The 21,314-nt window shown below is 43.1% G+C and overlaps 1 protein-coding gene across 1 annotated transcript in view; it reads right to left on the minus strand.

Moving 5' to 3' along the window:
• Positions 1-13,221: 13,221 nt before the first annotated feature.
• LOC142777325 (uncharacterized) overlaps positions 13,222-21,314 on the minus strand; it is a 134,972-nt gene continuing 126,879 nt past the window's right edge. Inside the window, exon 5 of the mRNA XM_075881624.1 lies at positions 13,222-13,383. Coding sequence (XP_075737739.1) covers positions 13,277-13,383 — 107 coding nt within the window. The 3' untranslated portion in view covers positions 13,222-13,276. The remainder of the gene's footprint in view (positions 13,384-21,314) is intronic.

Raw genomic sequence — 21,314 nt, forward strand, 5'->3', positions numbered from 1 at the left:
ATACACTTCTTTCCCTTATTTCATTGAACGAGGGTCTCGTACTGGCAGACTTGGTGTGTTTAGGTTGTATAAGAGGGACAATTATTCAGCTGCCCGCTCATAATAAGTTCACGTGCTACGTGACGCCAAACATGCGCATAAGAGTGTTTTCACACTCGTTGTTTGGCTTATAGATGGCGCTGACTGTCGCTCCTACTTCTAAATTCACAGATAAACCCAAAAAAGTGGATGGAGGGAGTGCCGCTGTAATAGCTCAGTGGTTAGAGCATCGAACGCGTAATTCGAAGGTCGTAGGTTCGATTCCTGCTTACAGTTGGTAATTTTTTCATCCACTTTTCTTTCTTCTTATTTACATTCCATTAATGTTAATAACTTCCCCTGTACATTCCTTGGCATTACTGTCTGTTATATCTCATATATATATATATATATATATATATATATATATATAAGGGAAAGAGGTGCAAACCTAAGGGCTCGTTTTTCCGTGTTTTGACGCAATAATAATGAGATCTAACAGACAATATTGCCAAGGAATGTATAGGGGAAGTTATTAGAACAAATGTAATGTAAATATGAAGAACAATTAACCAGCCGGGAGCAGGAATCGAACCCATGACCTTCGAATAACGCTTTCGAGACTCTAACCACTGAGCTATCACACCGGCCATCCCCAAACCCACGTTTTTGGCTTTATATGGGAATTTAAACGTGGGAGTGTCAGTCAGCGTCATCTGTAGCCAAGCGGCGGGTGTGCAACACCATTTTATGAGCCTGTCTGGCGTCACGTAGCACGTAAACTTATTAGAACAAATGTAACGTAAATAAGAAGAACCCACTTTTCTTTCTTCTTATTTCATATTCTCCTTCAAAGATTATATATATATATATATATATATATATATATATATATATATATATATATATATATATATATATATATATATATATATATATGGGGGGTGAAATTTAATGGATCCGGTGAAAAATGCGGTAAAGAAGAGGTCGACAAACGTACGAAAAAACACTAGTTTTACTAACGTTTCGGCAGGTGGGCCTGCCTTCGTCGGAGTGAATGGTTACACATGGCACACAGGGCACATATATAAGCCGCTTCTTTGCGTATCACACGGCTAAGTCATTATCAGTAGTTTAAGAAACAAGATTATATATCACCAAAGGTACGTGGCTATAGTGCATATACAGCTGAAAACGCGTATCATTATACAATAGTGAATTGGCACGTATGAGATACCCTACAACTTGTGTGGAATGAAACAGGTAAGCAAAATAACAGACTTCGCACGCAGTAGCTCACTTGGTCATACGTTCTGCGGGATAATCACAGCCTAAAAACATTCAGTAAGCCTTTAAAAAGGAAAAGGAAGTTTAGAGATATAAAGGAAATCACAAAGTAGGCAGAGCAAAATGAATGCGAGTAAAATGGTGAAGCGACAAAGGCCACCTACATTATGTAGGTAATATTTGACAATAGGCCAACATCGTGCGAAGAATATACACTTGTCAGTAAAACAAAAAGGCGATTTACTAAGGCAATATGCTAGTAAGCGTACCCGGGCTCTCGTTCATGCCGGCAGATAGTGTTTTGAATTTATGAATTAAAAATGACTCTTTTACTTCACGTTCATGGTGTGATTTAAAACCCAATTCCAGTATTTTAGCTATCATGTTACTGAATGAATGAGCTGCCTCGGTGACATGCCTTGAAATCGGTAAGTTAGGAAGCGCATGCATATGAGCTTTATGATTATTGAAACGGTATAGAAAAACAGTTTCAGTATGACCTATGTATTGTACATGACAGATTGAGCATTCTAGCAGATATACGACATTTGCAGTATCGCAAGTGAAACTGCCCTTAATATTGAACTTGAAGTTCGTCGCAGTACTGGCTGCCAGAGCTGTTGTGGTCATGTGTGAACACACTTTACAGCGGGGCTTTTTACAAGGACGGCAACCAAGCGTCTGGTCGTTATTGCTCTGTCTGGTTTTAGAGGAAGTTAATAAATCTTGCAAATTTTTGCCTCGTCTGTACACAACACGTAGTGGTTCTGGAAATGCTTTTGCAAGGCGTTCGCTCTGCATAAGTATGTTGTGGTGTTTACGGAAAATACATGCGACGTTAGGTGCCGATGCGTTGTGGGTTAAAACCAGGTTAACCTGCGAATGACTTTTAGGATTTTTCCTGGGGATGCAGAGTGCTCTACGGTCTTGTGCGTCGGCACGCCTTACTGCGTCATCGACTAACTTTGGCGGATATTTCTGTTTAAGAAGTGCAGTGCGTAGCTCGTTACAGCTATTATCAAAGTATTACCACAACATACTTATGCAGAGCGAACGCCTTGCAAAAGCGTTTCCAGAACCACTACGTGTTGTGTACAGACGAGACAAAAATTTGCAAGATTTATTAACTTCCTCTAAAACCAGACAGAGCAATAACGTCCAGACGCTTGGTTGCCGTCCTTGTAAAAAGCCCCGCTGTAAAGTGTGTGCACACATGACCACAACAACACTGGCAGCCAGTACTGCGACGAACTTCAAGTTCAATATTAAGGGCAGTTTCACTTGCGATACTGCAAATGTCGTATATTTGCTAGAATGCTCAATCTGTCATGTGCAATACATAGGTCATACTGAAACTGCTTTTCGATACCATTTCAATAATCATAAAGCTCATGTGCATGCCCTTCCTAACTTACCAATTTCAAGGCATGTCACCAAGGCAGGTCATTCATTCAGTAACATGATAGCTACAATACTGGAATCGGGTTTTAAATCACACCATGAACGCGACGTAAAAGAGTCATTTTTAATTCATAAATTCAAAACACTATCTGCCGGCATGAACGAGAGCCCGGGGACGCTTACATGCATATTGCCTTAGTAAATCGCTTTTTTGATTTACTGTCAAGTGTATATTCTTCGCACGATGTTGGCCTATTGTCAAATATTACCTACATAATGTAGGTGGGCTTTGTCGCTTCACCATTTTACTCGCATTCATTTTGCTCTGCCTGCTTTGTGATTTTGTTTATGTCTCTAAACTTCTTTTTCTTTTTTAAAGGCTTACTGAATGTTTTTAGGCTGTGATTATCCCGCAGAACGTATGACCAAGTGAGCTACTGCGTGCGCAGTCTGTTATTTTGCTGACCTGTTTCATTCCACACAAGTTGTAGGGTATCTGATACGTGCCAATTCACTATTGTATAATAATACGCGTTTTCAGCTGTATATGCACTATAGCCACGTACCTTTGGTGATATTTAATCTTGTTTCTTAAACTACTGATAATGACTTAGCCGTGTGATACGCAAAGAAGCGGCTTATATATGTGCCCTGTGTGCCATGTGTAACCGTTCACTCCGACGAAGGCAGGCCCACCTGCGTTTGTCACCCTCTTTTTCTACCGTATATATATATATATATATATATATATATATATATATATATATATATATATATATATATATATATATATATACTCTTTGAAGTAGAATTTTTGGATACCATAGACGACATGGAAGGCAAAGTAGAAAAATTACCCGTAGTTAATGTAGACTTCAAGATTGTTAAGCAAATGCGGCAGAACCCCTACTTAGAAGATGTGCATCAATCTCGCAGGGGAAAAGTCCGTAGTTGAAATGGCACTGCCAGAAAATTTTCAGTCAGATAAAAAAAAACAAATCGGAAATCCATGAGATGATGTAATTGCCTTAAAAAAACCAAGGGGTACCCTAACGGGCGACTGCTGCCGGTAATGCACTCTTTCATGAGACTAAAATTGGCCACTCTGGTGCAGTACTTCGCCACTACTTCCAAAATGAATAAATTAAATAACCCTTCGCTCCCAATCGCAAGCGACTGCGAAGCGATTGACCAATAAGGTGATGAGACCTGCATCGTGGTAGAGGCTGCTGAGAATCTTTGGATTCAGAGAGGCCGCTATAGGAATCCGACTTTGGCTACGATTAACGCTTGAACGTTATCTTGAGTGGCTAGTCAACGTCGTCATCATCAGCCTTACTACGCCCCCTGAAGGATAATAGCCTCTCCCATGTTCCGCCAGTCAACTTCGTCCTGTGCGTGCTACTACCAATTTATACCCGCAAACTTCCTAATATCATCTTCCAAGCTTCTTTTTATCTCCCCCTCACCCGCTTTCCTTCTCTGGTAATCCAGTGAGTTACCCTTATTAACCAGTGGTTATAATGCCTACGCGCTACTTGCCCGGCCCATGTTCTTTTCTTCTTCATGGTTTCAACTATGATATCCTGCACCCCGACTTGTTCTCTGACCGACTATGCTCTCTTCTTGTCTCTTAAAGTTACACCTATCATTATCCTTGCCATCACTCGATGCGCAACCATCAATTTAAGCTGAAGCATCTTTTAAGCCTCGAGGTTTCTGCTCCGTAGGTGATAACTACCAAGCTGCAGCTTTTATCTACCTCCATCTCGAGTTATTGCGGTAGCTGGGACTGTCGTTTGCTACAGTGGATGACATTCGCAGCCCGGTAGCATGGGCCCATCATATGCGCTCTGCCCTGTGCGCCGTCCTCAACTTCATTGAAGTTGCGCAACTGGCTGACCATCTCTAGCCCACGCCGACTCAACCTGACGGCGAAAAACTTCGATAACTGTGTCTGTGTGTGTTAAGCTGTCAGTCCTCTGTTATACTACCTCCCCCCTCCCGCCAACACACATGCCTCTCAATAACCTCTAATTTTTCCCCTACCTTCGTCCCCTTCTACTTCAAGTGTCGTGATTGTGGTGTCCTTGTCTGAGAGACAGTTATTGCGTCGCTTAACCCAACCCTCCACCGTCTTTCGATTCAAGAATCTTTTCCCATGGGGGAGTAGCCCCTCATGCAGTGCCTCATGACAGAAATCATATAAAGCAAGTTTTTGTTCAGTTGTGTACAGGTCCGTGGGGCGGTGCCTTGCATTCCTCGTGTTCGCAATATCAGCAGTCACGCTGGCTCTGTGAAATATACTGTGTTTTGAAATAGCGTGTTGTTGTCAGTGGCACTGTGCAAACAACTAGTGAGGAAGTGTCACTTCAACGTTTCTGCATGCGCTGCTACGTGACGCAGCGGCGACATTGTCTCGAGCCAGATTGATTGATTTGATTTGTGGGGTTTAACGTCCCAAAACCACCATTTGATTATGAGAGTCGCCGTAGTGGAGGGCTCCGGAAATTTTGACCACCTGGGGTTCTTTAACGTGCACCCAAATCTGAGCACACGGGCCTACAACATTTCCGCCTCCATCGGAAATGCAGCCGCCGCAGCCGGGAATCGACCCCGCGACCTGCGGGTCAGCAGCCGAGTACCTTAGCCACTAGACCACCGCGGCGGGGCACGAGCCAGAAAGAAGCAGCATGAAAGAGTGAATTTGACCAACGTGTAACATTTATATGGAAACACGTCTATCGCATCTTCGGCAGAAAGCCGTCGGACGCACGTATGACACGAGCAGCGCGACCCATTATATAGCACCGCATTACCACCACTCCATGAATTAGGGTACACCGATGGCTTCCATTGAGAAGCGCGCGTTTGCACTGGCATTGAAATAAAAGAGGCGTTGCCTGTGTTCTCATTTGCTCGTTATTTTACTTTTGAAGCGCTGTCAATGAATAACCAGCCGGCAATTAACGTGTTGAAATCTCAAAAGTAGGCATTCCTTCAAGCTGTTGAGAAGAATGCCGTAGCATGACTTCATGCATTGTTTGTTTCAAGCTGACACGCCGTCAGTTCTATTCCATGATGTTCTGACGGAGCCACCAGGAAATTTCAAGGACACGTCTGGTTCAAGCCTGTCTCCCAAAGAGTGCATCTTGAACTACCTCGCAAGATATGTGGCCAAGAAGCTTTCATCAATAAGCTACCTTAGCTGCGTGGAATCTTTGAAGAGCTCGTTTAGGCAAGCAAGTGACCTAGTAGCTGCAAAGTCAAGAAGTTTCCTGCTGCTGCCATCATGCCGACTGCTCAGTCTTCTGCAGATCGTGGACAGCTATGTAGAAGAGCTTACTGTTTTTAGAGTGGCTTGTGCAGATGTGTACATGAAGATTGTGGAGAGAGTTCTGTTTGATAACCGGGCTTCAAAAGCCGTGGTAGGCTGTTGCTATGTAAGCATAACGGCAAAGGTTGTACAATTTCTTATAAGGTGCCACCAGCGTTTCTTTACGAGAGAGAAGAGCAAAGTTGCATGTACAAGTAAGCGCGCAACATATCAAGCCAATGGAGGCAAAAAGTGGCGTCTTAAAGTTGCTTTATCAACCCGTTATTAATGGATATGAGAATCATATGTTCTTTTCTTGTGTTTCTAAGTTTTACATCACTCTCATTATTGTCAATAGTAGTGTGCTTCCTGCACGTGCTGGCTTTGTAAATAGTTTTTTTAGATTACTCAAGTGTTAAAAAGAGACTAAACATGTACACAAGAGAGAAGTCAAGGCACCAAAAATGCCGGTCAGTGTTTCCTTAGTCAGTTTAACTAGCCGTGATGCTTGCAGGTTTCGTTTAGATTCTTGCCAAGTGCTTTTCATTGTTGTTTTGTCAGCTTGCATGAAACACGTTTTTTTCAAACTGTATTTAGGTTCTGTAAAAATAATTTTTTTTTACGTTGTAATATTGTACTTAGGAATTTGTGTTGCTTTTTTGCAATAGCCTGTGTTGCTCATGCCCAGGCTTTGGTGAGAGTTTTCCTAAGCTAGGAATTTTTTTACAGCACTCTATTTCCTGCAGTTTTTTTAATAAACGTTTTCTGTATTTGTCCTTCAATTGAAGTATTCTTGCTTTATTGTAAGCTAGTGGTTCGACATGATGATGCTCTCAAAGATCGGCATTGAAACGATTAAACCATAGTGAAGTATAGACGCAATGGTCGTTAGTACCGGGTCCCCACGCAGCGTGTTGGGAGTGTCCAGGCAGAGTAAGCTTCACCACTGGGGCGGCGGGTCACAGCCTCTCGAAGTCCGCCTGTACCCTGTTTAGCTACCAGTGGGTGGCGGGCCGGCACTGGGGATCGAACCTCGCACCTGCCGTAGCTGAAGCGGACGCGTACGTGCAATGCCACAGCTACGGTGCAATGGTTTTTAGTGTTTCCTCACCTTGAAACGATTTTGGGTATTTTGCCCTATGTCACATTTTATGCATTTTGAATAAATTGAAAGTGAAATGAACCTCTGCTTGTCAACATATATGCGGATTTTCTCTCGCTAAGTGACATATCGCTTTGCTTCGCAAAATCAAGTCTTCCCGGTGAAGACTTCATTACAAAATTTATTTGATCATGCCATGCAAACGTAGCCCGTCCAAGCAGGCTCAGTAACTCAAGTTGTGATTTGTGAAAGTGCCACCAGTGCATAGATGGCAAATGCCCGAGTGCCCTTGCGTAGGTGCACAATGTGAAGTGCGACATACTCTCGCTTGTGCAATGCCTATGTAATATGAGCTTGTCAAACTTGGATGTAGGTAATGAACAGAATGTTGTTTGAAAATCTGAAGTTAAGAGGCATAGGAAAACTCTGGAGGCCCGTTGGTATCAACGCGTTCCACGGACGTTACCTTGCGAGAATATTGTTATTGCAAATTTGTGAAGTAGGCTCCAGCAAAATGGAAAAGTTTTTCTAAAATATTAACATACACGTAGAGCTTTTATTTTTTGCTATGCGGTCGTATCAAACTCCCGTGGCACAGGTGCTCTGATTGTAAACATCGCGATCGGCGCTGGCTCATCCCTCGCTGTGAGACTTTATTCTGCAAGTTGGTGGGTATACAACACTTGCCCAGTGTCAGCAGTTTAAGTAAGCATCCTTTCTCTGAATAAATAATATCGCGCTCCATTTCCTGGGGTAGAAAGCCGTGCTGAAACGACATATACAGCGAATATGTATTCATTCAATGCTACGGCGTGACCTGTTGCAGCCTTGCTATCTTTAATAATACGTGAAAGTAAGTTTGCACCTGTTGATGCACTTATAGTGTATGTTAGGTGAAGTAAGAGTGGTAGTTAAATATTGTGGTGTGGCACAAGACAAGCTGTTGCTTCCAACAGGCACAGCATTTAGCTAAATAGAGCGCGCATGCACGTAGGCCCCCTAGATTTCTGCTGCAAGTCCTGTGGCAGCCTTTGTCTCTACATGAAAGTGTAGGCAGAGTTTTGTAAACAGAAAAGCATTGCAGGACTGTGGTATATGTGACGCTAGCAAAATGACCACGAGTGCACCACGAGTATGGCGTGTAGTCATGACTTACATGGCACGCATGTCATGATTTCCACGTGAGGACCTGTCACCTATGCTCCCCATGAAGTCATGTCTTACCTTAGCAATTGTGTGATATATCATGTGAACGGAACCACCGCAGGAGCAGCAAGACCAAGACAAGTAAATCATGACATCTATGACATCACGTTACGATTTTCTTGTTTTTACTTGTCACTTAGGCTCGTCACACAGCCAAGTTATGCCATACCGATTTTGCTATAGATTCGATTATCAAAACGGCCAGGGAAGCGAAAAGTCGTTAGCGGCTAGATAGGTAGATAGATAGATAGATATATAATCATCATGATCAGACTGGCTACGTCCACAGCAGGACAACGGCCTCTCCCATGTCCCACCAGTCAACAGGGTCCTGTGCTTGCTGCTACCATTTTATACCCACAAACGTCTTTATCTCATATGCGTATCCAACATTCTGTCTCCCCTTAAGCCCCTTGCTTTCCTTGGGAATCAAGTAAGTTACCCTTAATGACCAGCGGTTATCCTGCCTACGTGCTACATGCTCAGCCCATGTCCGTTTCCTCTTGTTGATTTCGGCTGTGATATCTTTGACCCCGGTTTGTTTCCTGATCCACTCTACTCTCTTCTTGTCTCCTAACGTTATACCTGCCATTTTCATTTCCATTTCTCACTGCGTGGTTCTCAATTTAAGCTGAACCTTCTTGTAAGTCTCCAGGTCTATGTTCTGTAGCTGAGTACCGGCATGATGCAGCTGTTATATATCTTCCTATTGAAGGATAGTGACAGCTTACCTGTTAAAATTCGAGAGGGCTTGTCAAGTGTGCTCCACTCCATTCTTATTCTTCTAGTTTTTACAATATCGTGGTTCGGCTTTGGCATAGTTTTGTACAACTTCTAGTGCACTATTACCTATCTCGAAGAGCTGTTCTTTATCGAGGTTGTTGCTCATTACTTTTCTGCGGATTAGTGTTAGACCTACCTTTGTGGTCTCTTTGCCTAACTCGGAAATCATGAGTTGGAATTCGTCCCCTGAGTTACTTAGAAATGCAAGTTCATTGGCGAAGCGCAGATTATCAAGGTATTCTCCATTAATTCTTATCTCTTGCTGTTCCCATTCTAGGCCTCTGAAGACCGCCTGTAAGCACGCGGTAAAAGCATTGGGGAGGTTGTATTCGCTTGCCTTACACCCTTCTTGGTTGGTATTGTGTTACTTTCTTCATGAGGCACTATGGTAGCATTTGATCCCCTGTAGATTTCTTCCAAGATGTTTATATATGTTTCATAGCCACCCTTATTTCGCAGTGTCTGCATGACTGCTGATATTTCTACTGATTCAAACGCCTCCTTGTAATCTATGAAGGCTATGTATAGTTGTTGGCTGTAATCTAAGCATTTATCTGTTACCTGATTGGTAGTATGAATGCGGACAATTGTTGAGTAGCCTGTACGAAATCCTGCTTGACTTTGATTGAGGTCGGATGTTGCCATAGTTCTGCTAGCAGTTATCTTTGTAAATAGCTTGTATACGACGGAGAGCAAGCTGAGCGGCCTTCAATTCTTCAAGTCCTTGTCATTTTGTTTCTTGTGTATTAAGATGATATTAGCAATATTCCAAGATTCCAGTATTTTTCCCGTCTGGAGATACCTCGTATACAGGATGGCTAGATTTTCTAACAGAATCTGTCTTTCATTTTTCAGCAGATCTGATGTTACCTGATCCTCACCAGCAGCTTTGCCTCTTTGCATGTTCTCCAAGGCTTTTCTGACTTCTATCACTACTGGTAGAGTGCCATCAGGGTTACTGCTAGTTCTAATAGTAGGGTCGTGGTTGTCCCTGCTATAATACAGATCTTTCCAAAACTCTTCCGCTATTTTAACTCTGCTATACATATTGGTAGTTTTTTGGCTTCATTGTCTCTTAGTGCAGACTTCTGATTTTTGCCGAACCCAAGTTTCCTCTTCACTGCTTTGATGCTTTCTCCGTTCTTCAGAGCGTGTTCAAATCTTTCGTTGTTATACCTTCTTATATGAGATATCTTACGCTTAATAATGAACTTCCAAAGCTCTGCCAACTCTATTTTGTCTGTTGTACTTGAGATTTTCATTCTTTGACGCTTCTTAATGAGGTTCGTTGTTTCCTAGGACTGCTTGCAGATACGTTTAACACTAGAACGTTATCTAGTGAGGCAAGTGTAGCTGCACTATTCGAGGAGCTAGAAGGTGTTAAATGGGATGTAATAATGCTGAGCGAGGTAAGAAGGACAGATGAGGCATATACAGTGCTACAGAATGAACACGTCATTCGCTATCGTGGCCTGACCGACAAAACAGAACTGGGAGGGGGGTTCCTTATCTACAGGAACAGCTGGCAACATAGAGGAATACTGTAGCAATAGAGAAAGGGTGGTAGGTATCGTAATTAAACTAAATAATAAGAGCTACAAGATGAAGCTGGTGCAGGCTTATGCACCTACATCCAGCCATAATGACACGTCAGTTGAAAGCTTCTATGAAAACGTGGAATTGGCGATGAGTAAGGTAAAAACACAGTGTACTGTAATGCCGCGAGACTTCAGTGCCAAGGTAGGGAAGAAGAAGGCTGGAGACCAGGCAGTAGGAGATTACGCCATTGGTACTAGAAATGCCAGAGGAGACCTATTAGTAGAATTCGCAGAACGCAATAATTTACGGATCTTGAATACCCTCTAGCGAAAACGAGGGAACCGTAAGTGGACATGGAGGAGCCCCATTGGCGAAAGTAAAAACGAAATAGACTTTATACTGAGTGCACACCCAGGCATTGTGCAAGATGTGCAAGTGCTTGGCAAGGTACGTCACAGTGACCATAGAATGGTATGGTTGCGTGTTCATCTAAACTGTAAGAAGGAACGACAGAAACTGATACGCAAGAAACCAATCAATGAGCTTGCACTAAGATGGATAGTAGAGAAATTCAGAGTCCAACCTTAGAACAAGTGCTCTGTTCTTATCGAGGAAACCAGCTTTAGCGTTGACCCAATGATTGATAATCTGACGAGTATCATTACGGAGTGTGCAGTGGAAGTTGGAGGCACGGTAGTTAGGCACGGCACTTGCAAGCTGGCCCAAGAAACGAAGAACCTCATTAAGAGAGAAATCAAGATACATAGACAGATATAGATAGACAAATAGATAGATAGATGAATAGATAGATAGATAGATAGATAGATAGATAGATGCGGTAAAACTAGCTAACGTTCACTAAGAGATGCTTCGCATTCAAACAGGACTGCTCTCGTTGCACAACCCTTCACTAGCTACCCCGTATATATAGACATTGGATCGCCAATCCAATGTAGTGCTGGTGGGAGATTTCTCCTGTGCGTTTTTGAACAATAAACGTTCGTAGCGTGCGCGTTAGCTAAAAGCGGACAGCGTGTCTATGAGTCCAATAGGAGTCTTCCCTTTCTCACAGCTCATTAGCAGCAAAGAGAATGTTCCAGTAGGAAACAAGGGTGGTTATTGCAAGGTTTGCGCCTCCCCAGGTTTTTTTACTGCGTAACGCCACAATCAGCGCCAGCGTCAACATAAGCGTTCGCGCCCACTGCATCGCATCTACATATGGTTCCCTTTAGTGGGAGTTGGCGTAATTATTTTTGCCCTTGGACACATAGTTGCATTCCCTGTCTTATTTTATTTTACACCAGACAAAACACAAGAGCACTTGCCTATTCCATCGAATATTTATACTTCGTACATCAGTAGATTAGAACTACCTACCCGAGCACATGGTGACTTTTAGTTCTAATATTCTTTTCCAACCAATCTTTTCTAATATTGTCTAAGTAGAAATTGTGTGAAGTTCCTCCTACATAACGGTGATCGTCCTTATAAATCTAATAATTTGTAATCAGAAGATCATTGTTTGTTTGTCGTTTCATTTGTTATCATGCTGTATTTTCGCTTTGCTGTGGTAGGTCTAGGGCCTAAGGTACTCGTCAGCTGATCCGCAGGTCGTGGGATTGAATCCCGGCTGAAGCAGCTGCATTTTCGAGAGGTATTTATTTTCATGCTGTAATTTAGTCTCGACGTGGTGGTCTCGTGACTAAGGTATTCGGCTGCTGATGCACAGGTCGCGGGATCAAGTCGCAGTGGCGACGGCTGCATTTTTGATGGAGGAGGAAACGCTGTAGACCCATGTGCTTAGACTCGGGAGAACCTCAGGTGGCCGAAATTTCTGGGGCCCTCTACTATGGCACCTTTCATGATAATACGGCTGTCTCGGAACGTTCAACCCCATATGAAACTCGATCATGCCATATTTTATTTCTTGTTTACATTGTAACCAATCCTTCCTAAAATGCGATATCCCCCTGTAGGTAAATAATATAAAAAGGAAATGAAGTGTGCATACCTTGGCGATCTGTGATCTGTTATGATGTCATGTCGTAACTCCATCACGTGACTTTTTCTGCATTATTTAGGCTAATGCCAGTGGCAATGGTGAATTGTCACGTCTGATTGGGCATGTGAAGCTTTTTTCTTAATAATTTGACAACACTAATTTCATCACTGCCAAGTCTGGCCATGAAGGAGCGACTTGATTCTTTATGATTATTGCGGTTATTTTTTGGTTATTTCATTTTAAGATATTATTTTTTAGACCATGTTTCTTTACATTAACTCAGAATCGCTTCAGGTCTGCATTGACCCCTGGATTGTTAGCGTGATCACACCACCAGAGATCTACAGAGGGACGATGAGCCGGGCCCCTAAAGTACTACCCACTTAAATATAATTACTTATGAATAAGTGACACTAGTAGATTCTTTTGCACTACTGTTGCACTTCGTGCCGCCCAGTACTTCCCTCTTACATGAGACTAAACCATAGGTTTTCAAGGTTTTATTGATGATGAAAGAGATTTGTAGCTTTAAGCATCCGCAAAAACACTGTTTTTAAAGTTTTAAACGTGCGAAATAACATCAACCAGTCACTGGTGTGAGTGGCGTGTCGCCGAGCTTCGTTCACATCCATCTGCAGCTGCAACCACTTCCAACGCAAACACCCTTCACGCCGTCGGTGTTTGGTTTTGCTCCTTGACAGCCTTCGGCACAATTGCGCTTCTCACATCCTACAAAATGCAAACGAAAACACGTACTTGAAGTACTTGAAGCATAGTGTCAGAATGTCCTTACTTTTTAATATAATCTCATGACCTACTATAGTTACATTTTATTCACACGAAAAAATACCACTAGGCCTGCGTAGAACACGCAGCACAGTCGTAACAAATATCTTTTTGATACGCTCATTGGACACCTACTACAAGCGCACTTGCATGGTAGCCTTTCCGCTATAAATCATCATAATTTCTGTGTTGTAATGAGGTGTCTACTACACTATTATTCATAATTTTTCAGAAAAGCGTTGTACCCGCTAAACACTTGTAAGACAATATGTGCTTTCTTGATGCTGTGGCTGATGACGTGAAATAATTATGCCTGAGGTTCTTCTAGTCGCTTAAAGCATTCAAGGACCCATTAGTAATGTACTTCACAATGTGTGATGCCTGGGTGTTACGAGAGTACAGCTATCCAGGGTTCGATTCCGATTCTGTCATAGGTGTGTTTTGTGTAGTTAGTTATTTATTTCGCCCGATAGTGCTTGCGGTTGCAGCAGCGGACAACTATGGCGCCAGATTCAAACCTTGTTGTGACCTCGTAATACTTTCACCGTATAAAAGGGGGAGGGTTGCCTAGGGCCTGCAACGAACATGCAGCACAGTCATAGCGAAGGCTTGAAGAGGGGTTTCTTATGGAAACGCCATATATGGCACTGATATAAGTTATATGTGGCCACATAAAAGCATATATGTCAGCATATGTCGCTTCCGTATACCATATATTGATGTATATCTGACGGGATCGGTTCATATATGGGGTTAAATACAGCCATAAATGGAGCGGTTGGCCATATAAGGAGTCAAATCCAGCTTTATTAGGCACGACCACACCATATGTATCATATCAATAGGATCAGTTTACGGTGAAGTGCTCCTTTATATGGGATGAACCATATATATATATATATATATATATATATATATATATATATATATATATATATATATATATATATAGTACCGTGATCACAAACTTTTATGCGGATTGTCATATATAACAATTCTTACACAAAGGCAACCTGCTTACTTTCTACAACAACAAGAGTACTAATTATATATATTGTTTCTGCCAGATAAAAAAAACAAACAAAATTTTGGGTCAGCTTTGTTTACGTGATAGTTGCAACGATGCATGCATTCGTGAAATTTAACTTGTACAAATTTTCCATGGGATTTAGGTTTAAAACAATAGGTTGCAGTTATTACAACGTAAATAATGTATACGAGAGTAGACTTGTTTCACAAGGAAGGAATCGTGTCGGGTCACAAAACGTATTGAAGCCCCCGAACCTCGCTATTATTATAGAGCGATCCTATATAGTATTATGTAAAAGCGAAATGCATGCAACTTTTATTGTTCACATTATAGCATTGTTTGGAGTAGCGGCAAGAAATAGTAATTTCAAAGCACTTTTAAGCTTCCACATCGGTGTACAAAGTTGCTGATTATTTGAAGGTGTTGATGGCTATATGCTCCTTTCATATAACAAGATTTCACTTATCTTGTGTATATCCATCTGTCATTGCTTTCAGCTGCCATTTACCGTATTTGCATGCGCAGTGTGATGTTGAAAGGGCCAGTAAACAGGCTCCGAATTTTTTTATACCCCCAATGCAAGCTCGGCAATTCCTAGATTAGACCACAGCGAGCTCCGCCATGGTGGTCTAGTGGCTAAGGTACTCGGCTGCTTACCTGCATGTCGCGGGATCGATTCCCGGCTGCGGCGGCTGCATTTTCGATGGAGGTGGAATTGTAGAAGGCCCGTGGGCTCAAATTTGGGCGCACGGTAAAGAACCCTAAATAGTCGAAATTTCCGGAGCCCTCCACTACGGCGTCTCTCATAATCATATCATAGTTTTGGGACATAAACCCCACAAATCAATCAATCAATCAATCAATCAATCAATCAATCAATCAATCAATCAATCGAGACTGCAGAGGCCACGTTTTCTGAATGTTACAGCGCTCCACCCCGCGCAGAGCCTCTATTTGTAAAAACAATTCCCGCGCGTCTTTCTTACGGCTGACCAGCCCCCTTGCACGCGCAGTGAAGTCAACTCGGCGATCGGCGACGTGACGTAGAACGCAGCTCGCCGATCGGTCTAAACGGGTGTGAAAAAACAGTAGTGAAGTCAACGTCAGTTCCTGTTCCCACCCACAGCTACGAAACTGTCCCTTGTTTCGTGGAAATGCGGTGAAAGAACTAGCCTCGCAGTTGCCGCGTGCACGTGTACACCCCTCGCTCAGCTACAGCGCCTGTGCGCCCATACAAACATACGTCGCCTTTGACATGAGCAACACGGGTAAAAAGCGTTGCTCTGTCGTCGACTGAAAATTGAGCGACTAGGGAGCGGAGAAGCATAGGCACCGGGTGCATCACGAAGAGGGCAATATTATGATTAAATTCAAAATGGAAGGTGCACTAATTGATCGCAAAAATACACATTGCGTTCCCCTTAACTACGTATTACGTTTTTGGTTGTGCCGATAGTGAATTTATCAAACAATTTTATAAGTTCATTTGTAAACAATCATTTTGTTTCAGTGTTTGCAAGCGCCAAATAAACCTCACGTCATACACACTTAATGGAAATACGTTAAGAAGGATGCAACTGACTCAAGCGCGATACACTTATAACGGACCATGTATTGAAATGCTGAAGCTTTATAGCAACATTGAAGCGCAAACCACATAAGCGCGAAAATGCACGTGACAGCGACGAGCGACGCGACGTAGATCGTTTTCGCGCGATCAGTCGCTAGCGCAGGCAAACCTCATTCACGCGACGGATTCGGCGAGCGAATTCCACTGTTGCTGGCATGAGGCTGTCAACTCGCACCAAGAACACCGCGTAGCGAGCGGTTTCCAATTTAAAAATAAGATATATTGTTGTGTAATGGAACGGAAAGTGTTTATTATTGCCTTGCAGCACTTCTTTATATGCACATGCGTAATAAACATTGCGCTATTTTTTGTTGCGCCCATGTTCGATTACATCAATGAGGCGCTCATTGTACGCGTTGCGCTCATTGCCGTTGGCCGTGAAAACAACCGGCAGTACGTCACTGATGTATATCCTTTTCCAGTTTTTTTCTATTGGCTGCTTGAGCTCAGCACTTCCGGGCGATGAGCGACGGTTTCCAAATCTGGAGAACCGAGCGATTGCGCGAAAACGAGCACGCGACACGTCGCGCGAACGCCCTGTTTCGTCGCTCATAGCGTCGCTCGTCGCTGTCGCGTGCATTTTCGCGCTTATGTGGTTTGGGCTTTAACGTAGGCTGCCAGATTCACACAACTTCTCATTACTTTGTCGAGGTCACTAATGCGCACGTGCCATCATCAGGATTAGCTTAAACATTACCTTGCGAATACAATTAGTGAGACACAGTTTTTACGAATAAGGGCTGGCGTGATGCCTAAGCTAAATTCTACATTATGTAAACAGGCCTTCGCAGTGCAGCAGCGTAATAATCAAAACTGCTTGCGAACATATCCTTTCAACACTAACACTGCGGTGCATTCACTTATAAAATATGTATACCGGTACTTACCCACCAAATTGTGCAATGATACATTCGCGTATAGAGATTCTTGGGCACCCGGACACTAGCATTTGCTTCAATGTGGCCAGATATTTTCGGATATGAAAGAATATTATGTGTGTAATAATATTATTCTTTTCAACTGCGTGTTTTTGCTCTTTTTATTGAGTAGATTTTATGAGGACAGTCTGTGACGTATTGTTTATTATTGCTGTTTTATTTTTGCTCGCACTGCAGCATGAAAGACCCTATGGTTATTTTCGGATACGTTAAAAGTATTATTATTATTATTATTATTATTATTATTATTTTAAATGCTTAAAAATAACAGAAAAATCTGGCTGGAACGCGTCTTGGTAGCCAGCGTACATAAAGCAGTGACTTCAGCTTCACCGAATGCCTGTCTCAAAGGCCATGCACCTGCAGCTTTCTGGGCCCATGGGGGGAAGTTGATATCCATTGTTCCTAAAAACTCGCCTAACCACACTGCAGCTGTTGCCAAGTTTGCAAGGGATGCGCATAGTAAAGACTACAAAAAGGGCGTCAGTTGGAGGGGTGGAAAATTCGGAAAACGTTGTTCGAAAAAGCGCGTAGGTGCCGTCTAGCCCAGCCAAGGCCTACAGCAGTGGGTCGACACAGCAGGAAAGAAAGTGCTGCGGCCCATTTCAAGTAACGACGAAGAAATTAGTTTGTGCAAACATTCAGTCGTATGGTAATATTATTGCGTTAATATTTGTGAAGAAACGAAACGTCGTTTGCCAATGAGCCCAGGAGAGTTTGGTTCCAGTGAAAAGTGCGTAAATCATCGGTCTCAAGGGGTAATGGGTTACCTTTACAGTGTACTAGAATAGGGGCAGTGTGCTCACAGGCGGCGGTGGGTGACTCCCTTCGTGTCGACGCCGAGAGGCGGTGCGGTTCGCAGCGTCACCTGAAACTCCTTTGCGCGCCGAAGTAGAGAGCCACAGCGCAATTGTTGAAATGCCAGAAATTATGCAACGTTCGCGACATGCAATGCACGACACTTCTTTTGGGGCATCTTATCAGTGTGCAGGGCGTGAAGCAACTGACATCGTATTATTTTCCTGCCGTTTAAATGTTCAAAGTGGTTTGGCTAATGCAGCGGTCATGTCGAATGCGGTTCCGAGGTGCGAAAAACACTACGCACTTTTTTTTCGCAATGTCAGAATTAAAATTTTGGAGTTTAACGGGCCGAAGCCATACTTCCGCTATGAGGTGCGCCATAGCGGAGGGCTGCAGGTTAATTTAGATCCCTTTAGAATTTTTAACGTCAGCCGAAATGCCGACACGCGGCTTGTTTCGTTTTTTCTCCTCCGCCGGGAGAACAGCCACCGCGGCTAGGATCGAACAAACGTCCTTAGGTTCAACAGTACAACGCTTTAGACAGCCCCCACGCCGGGTTTTTCTTGATAACGTGCCTGCTGCAGAAATGCGCGCCCTAAACCCAAACTTTAACCACCATGACAACCACGCACGACGTTTACCATTCTAGCATCGCTGCTTCGAGACTTTAGGTGATGATTGGTGTGTGGCGTGATTCTTGCTGTAAGCATCATTATTATCAACAGCCTGTTAGGTCCTGCAGGACGGAGACCTCTTTCATTGATTTACACCTGCTCCTGTCCTTCACAGCCAGAGTCCATTCCATTCATTGCCTCTGAATTTTCATATTTCGTGTATCCATCAAGTTAATGACGTAGCAAATTAAAAAGAAATGATAAAAATCCATGTAAATTGATGAAATAATGTTTATTTACAAATACGTGATGAAAGAATTTGCACAAGAAATATTAGGGTAAAAAAAAGGCTGAATAATGGCAAATCGAGACATTTACACATTGATATGCACCATTGAACATGCACCATGCAGGTTTGCAAAAAAAGGCTAAATAATGGCAAATCGAGACATTTACACATTGATATGCACCAGTGAACATGCACCATGTCATTGGCACCAGTGACATGGTGGCACCAGTGAACATGGCACCAGTGAACATGCCTCATTAAGTTTTCGCAATCTTCCGGTGTGTCATGCTCTTCCTCTTATCCAGTTTCTCAGAATTAATGCCCTTTGCAAAGAAATGAAGCTGCGTTGTGATGTAAAAGCTGATTACATCCTTGGTGAGCCGAGCTGAATGCTCACTGCAGCCTATTTGGCGTGTGCACTTTGCCCTCACCAGACTCAGCACATCCAATATGCTATCAGCATGCAGTTCTTTCTTGCTGAAGTGTTCTGTAAACATGTCTTCAAGCATTTTTGCAAACGAAAAGAGTGTGCCGCGTGGATAGAGAAGTCCACCTCGATCCTTGTGCAGCGTCAGCGCAGCAAGCCCAGGATTCTCATCTTCAGATGGCCCGGTGAGAGCATCCATGCAGTCTTGGCAGTTAGTTTTCATTACGCACTTTCGTGCAACGTATCTCGCCACATAGTAAATTAGGCGAGAGTCACTCCTCTGTATGTGCTCGTCATGCTCCATCGAAGACAACACCACTTCGGCTTCAGGTAAATTCCCCGAAGCAATCAGAACATCTACCTGTTCCCACAAATTGTTGCTGGGAGGGCAACTTGTGCGGCTCTACTGTGTGTCTAGCAAGGCACTTAGTGCACATGGATCTGCATTACCGTATCTAACGGTTTTCACTAAACTGTAGAAAGATATGCAGTTCATGGTTATGAGAAACTGAGTGGGTGTCGGATGATTGTTACAGCCAGAGGCTTGCCTGACTATCCCAAACATATTCTCAAGGGGGTCCTGACAAAGTCTGGATGTCATAAGGTACGAATAACCTAAACTTGCAAGGTAGGAAAGAAGCTCAAGAGTGCTTGATATCGTGACACGCAGGCCAATCGCAGTTGACTGGCTCAAGAACCCCCCTTTTTTTCTGTGTGCTGCTCCCAAGAATCCAGGTACTCCAGAAAATCCGAAAGAGCTGTTGCTGAAGAGGAGTTGGGTTTCAGGGCTTCTCTTGGGTGCCGAGACGTCATAATGGTGATCAGGCGGTTGATCCTCCTGTCAAAAAAAATTCGAATCATTATGAGTTTAAGTTCCTTCATATACATGTTATATTTGGCTTGCATGGCAATCGCACCTTAACTTTGCACTTTGTACTGTCTTTGTTGGTTGAGTTCTAATCTATGTAGTGGCACTTCTGTACAATACGTGAAGGTCCTATGACTAAGGAACTATCTATGAATAAGCATGCATACTAACTTGCTCACATCCAAATAACATCTCCAAAATTCTTACTTCAAAAACTCCTGTGTGCTATTTATGGGTTCTGTCTTTGCCTCAATTTTATCCTTGTAAAGGTGGAGGAGCCCTTGAAGAACTCTCTCCCCAAACAGTTGGAATGCGTAGGAAACTCTCTGCTGCTCGAATGAAGTTGGCTGCACGTGGCACTTGGTTATTCCTGGCATTGCCTTTAACGTAAGGCTCTTGAAGTCAAGCTCGTAGGCTTTCTTGACATGCCACGACACCTGAGGAAAAAAAATGCTTAGTAAAGCTGGGAAACAAAGCAAACAGCACTTTTTCTTTCACCAGGTGGTTTGAAAGATGTGGAATTTCGTAAACATGTGCCCTTTTTCATAAATGGCAAAAGAAAATGACTTACGTCCCCGTCTGGTGTGTTAAATGAGCACTTCAAAAGTCTGTTCCGCAAGCACTTTATGAGGTGGGGAAAGTCTGATACAAAGTGCAAATAACGGCTTTCATCAACTGGATGTTTCACTTTGCACTTACGCTGCCACGCGTTCCCTTTACACCGAGCAATGTCCACATCCGACGGTTCCAAGTGGCGCCGTCACACGTTATAAAGTCAACAAAAAGCCCGCTCTTCTCAGTAAACACTGTGGCCTCTACCATTATTTGAGCTAGCAAATCGCCTTTGATGTTGCCTCTGGTTGCAAATGTCCCGATCACTTGCGTCCATCCACCGACGAACGGAACAAATAGGATCACCATGCCGTGATCCGAATGCGTGGTCCTGTCTGCTGCAGAAGTGAACGGTCCTAAATCTACATACCCTTCGATTTGACCTGACTGCTTCACAGATATATGCTCTGCAAGCTTGAGCTCATCTACAAGAAGTCCGCCGTGCTTTTTGAATGGGTCCACGTCTCGCGTCTTGTTCTTCAATTCTTCCAACACTTTTTTGCTGAAGCCAAATGCTGATTTGTACAGAGCCATGTATTGTTTCAGTGTTGATTTGCTCGGAAGGGAGAGTATTTCATTGTCCCTGATGTGGTCATAAAGGTGAGAACTCTTCATTTTCATTATGATGCATTCCAGGATCCACAGCTTGCTATAGCGGAAACCTT

This window comes from Rhipicephalus microplus, chromosome X (genome assembly GCF_043290135.1).
Source record: "Rhipicephalus microplus isolate Deutch F79 chromosome X, USDA_Rmic, whole genome shotgun sequence".
In the NCBI taxonomy this organism is placed as follows: domain Eukaryota; kingdom Metazoa; phylum Arthropoda; class Arachnida; order Ixodida; family Ixodidae; genus Rhipicephalus; species Rhipicephalus microplus.